At 56.2% G+C, this 1,998-nt stretch overlaps 1 protein-coding gene across 1 annotated transcript; it reads left to right on the top strand.

Annotated features, from left to right (window-relative positions):
* CABS01_17099 (zinc knuckle) lies at positions 1–1,998 on the top strand (the record flags this gene model as incomplete). Its single annotated transcript, XM_060550426.1, has 2 exons — positions 1–382; positions 1,307–1,998. Coding segments are annotated over 2 exons (1,074 nt in total), but the record flags the coding sequence as incomplete, so codon positions are not given.

Here is a 1,998-nt window from a genome sequence, read left to right as displayed (position 1 = left end):
CTAGGAGAGGCTGGGACGAGCAGTGTGCAGCCATCCTGGCCGAGACGAAGCGACTCCGCCGCGACCACAGCGAGCGACAGACAGAGGAGAGCTGGGAGGCATACAGAACAGCACGCAACAGGAAAGGACGCATCATAAAGAAAGCTCTCCAACAAGCACACCGCGAAGCAGTCGAAACAGCGGCCGAGTCACCTAGCTCGCTGTGGAAGATCGCCAAATGGGCCCGGAACAGACAAAGCCAGCCGCCTACTGTTACGCCGGAAATTAAGAGACCCAACACGTCTCAGGTCGCCACAACGCCTGAGGAGAAAGCAGCACTCTTCAAGGAGACCTTCTTCCCCCCGCCGCCCGAGGCAAATCTCGAAGACATCGACAACGCATCGTACAGCAACCAGATTGGCCTGCCGCCAGTGTCGGAAAGCGAAGTAGAGGACGCCATCCAGGAAGCAGCACCGCTGAAGGCCCCGGGCCCCGACGGCATCACCAACCTGGCACTCCAAGTGGCGAGGCCATGGATCACGCCACATCTCGTCCGCATATTCAATCAGAGTCTCCGGTTAGGATATTGTCCACAACACTTCAGAAAGTCCACCACGGTGGTGCTCAGAAAGCCAGGCAAAGACAACTACACAGTGCCCAAAGCATACAGGCCGATAGCCCTCCTCAACACGGTGGGCAAGATCATGGATGCCATCATAGCGAGGAGACTGAGCTACCTTGCCGAAACACACGGATTGCTGCCAGATAGCCACATGGGCGGGAGAAGATGTCGGTCGACGGAACACGCACTGCACCAAATCGTGGATAGGATATACGAAGCCTGGGGTTCAGGACAGGGAATGGTAGCAAGCCTACTTCTCCTGGACGTGTCAGGCGCCTTCGATAACGTTTCGCACCGCCGACTCCTGCACAACCTGCGGAAGAGGCGGATTGACGAAGCGACGGTGCGTTGGGTTGCCAGTTTCCTCGGATGCCGAGAGACGGAGATCCACGTGGATGGATTCCGATCCGAAACCTACAGGCTCGACACCGGCATCCCACAAGGGTCGCCCCTTTCGCCGATACTCTATCTCTTCTATAACGCAGATCTCTTGGATAGCTGCAATGAGACCGGAGACACGACAGCCACCGGCTTCATCGACGACGTAGCGATCCTTGCCGTGGGAGACAGCACGGAGGAAACCTGTCAAAAGCTCCAAGAAGCGCTTTGGAAAGCCGAGACGTGGGCTCTCACTCACGCGTCCGTCTTCGCGCCCGAAAATTTCCAGCTTACCCACTTCACAAGAGCGAAAACCCGAATCGACAGAGACACAACACTCCACATCCCATGGGGAGAAGTTAAGCCCAAGGCAACCTGTAAATACCTCGGTCTCATCATGGACTCAGCCCTCAAGTGGAAACAACACATCGACGAGACAGAACGCAAGGTCACGAACACCATCACAGCACTCAGCAGTCTAGGCAGCTCCACGTGGGGCGTGATGACGAGAGAGATGAGGACGATCTATAGGGGAGTGGCAATACCACAGATGATGTACGCATGCTCGCTGTGGTCCAACAGCGGTTGGGGTGAGATGGGCTACACGAAAAGAACATTAAACAGACTGCAGAGGCTCCAAGCCAGAGCAGCCAGGGCAATGTGCGGAGCATACAGAGCAACCTCGTTCCCAGCACTGGATGTGGAAATGCACCTCCTGCCAGTCGAACAACAGATTTGGAAACACAACATCGACACCATCAGCAGAGTAGGCATGGCCGAAGTCACCGCGCGTAGAGGAAAGAAAATTAGCCCGAGAGAGACGATAACAAACCGAATACGCGATGGACAAGACGTAACCAACGAACAACACGAGCACGAGCACATACCGCCCTTCATCACTCCCCCGTGGTGGCAGGGACCGCGTATCCACATCGCCGGAGGCACGGAGCAGGCCGAGAAAGAACACGAACGTTGTCTGGAAAACAACACCGACGCAGCCCACATCTATACAGACGGCA

Source organism: Colletotrichum abscissum (assembly GCF_030869225.1).
Source record: "Colletotrichum abscissum strain IMI 504890 chromosome Unknown Scaffold_331.1, whole genome shotgun sequence".
Lineage (NCBI taxonomy): Eukaryota > Fungi > Ascomycota > Sordariomycetes > Glomerellales > Glomerellaceae > Colletotrichum > Colletotrichum abscissum.
The sequence above is the reverse complement of the archived record's forward strand: the minus strand, read 5'-3'. Positions and strand labels throughout refer to the sequence as shown.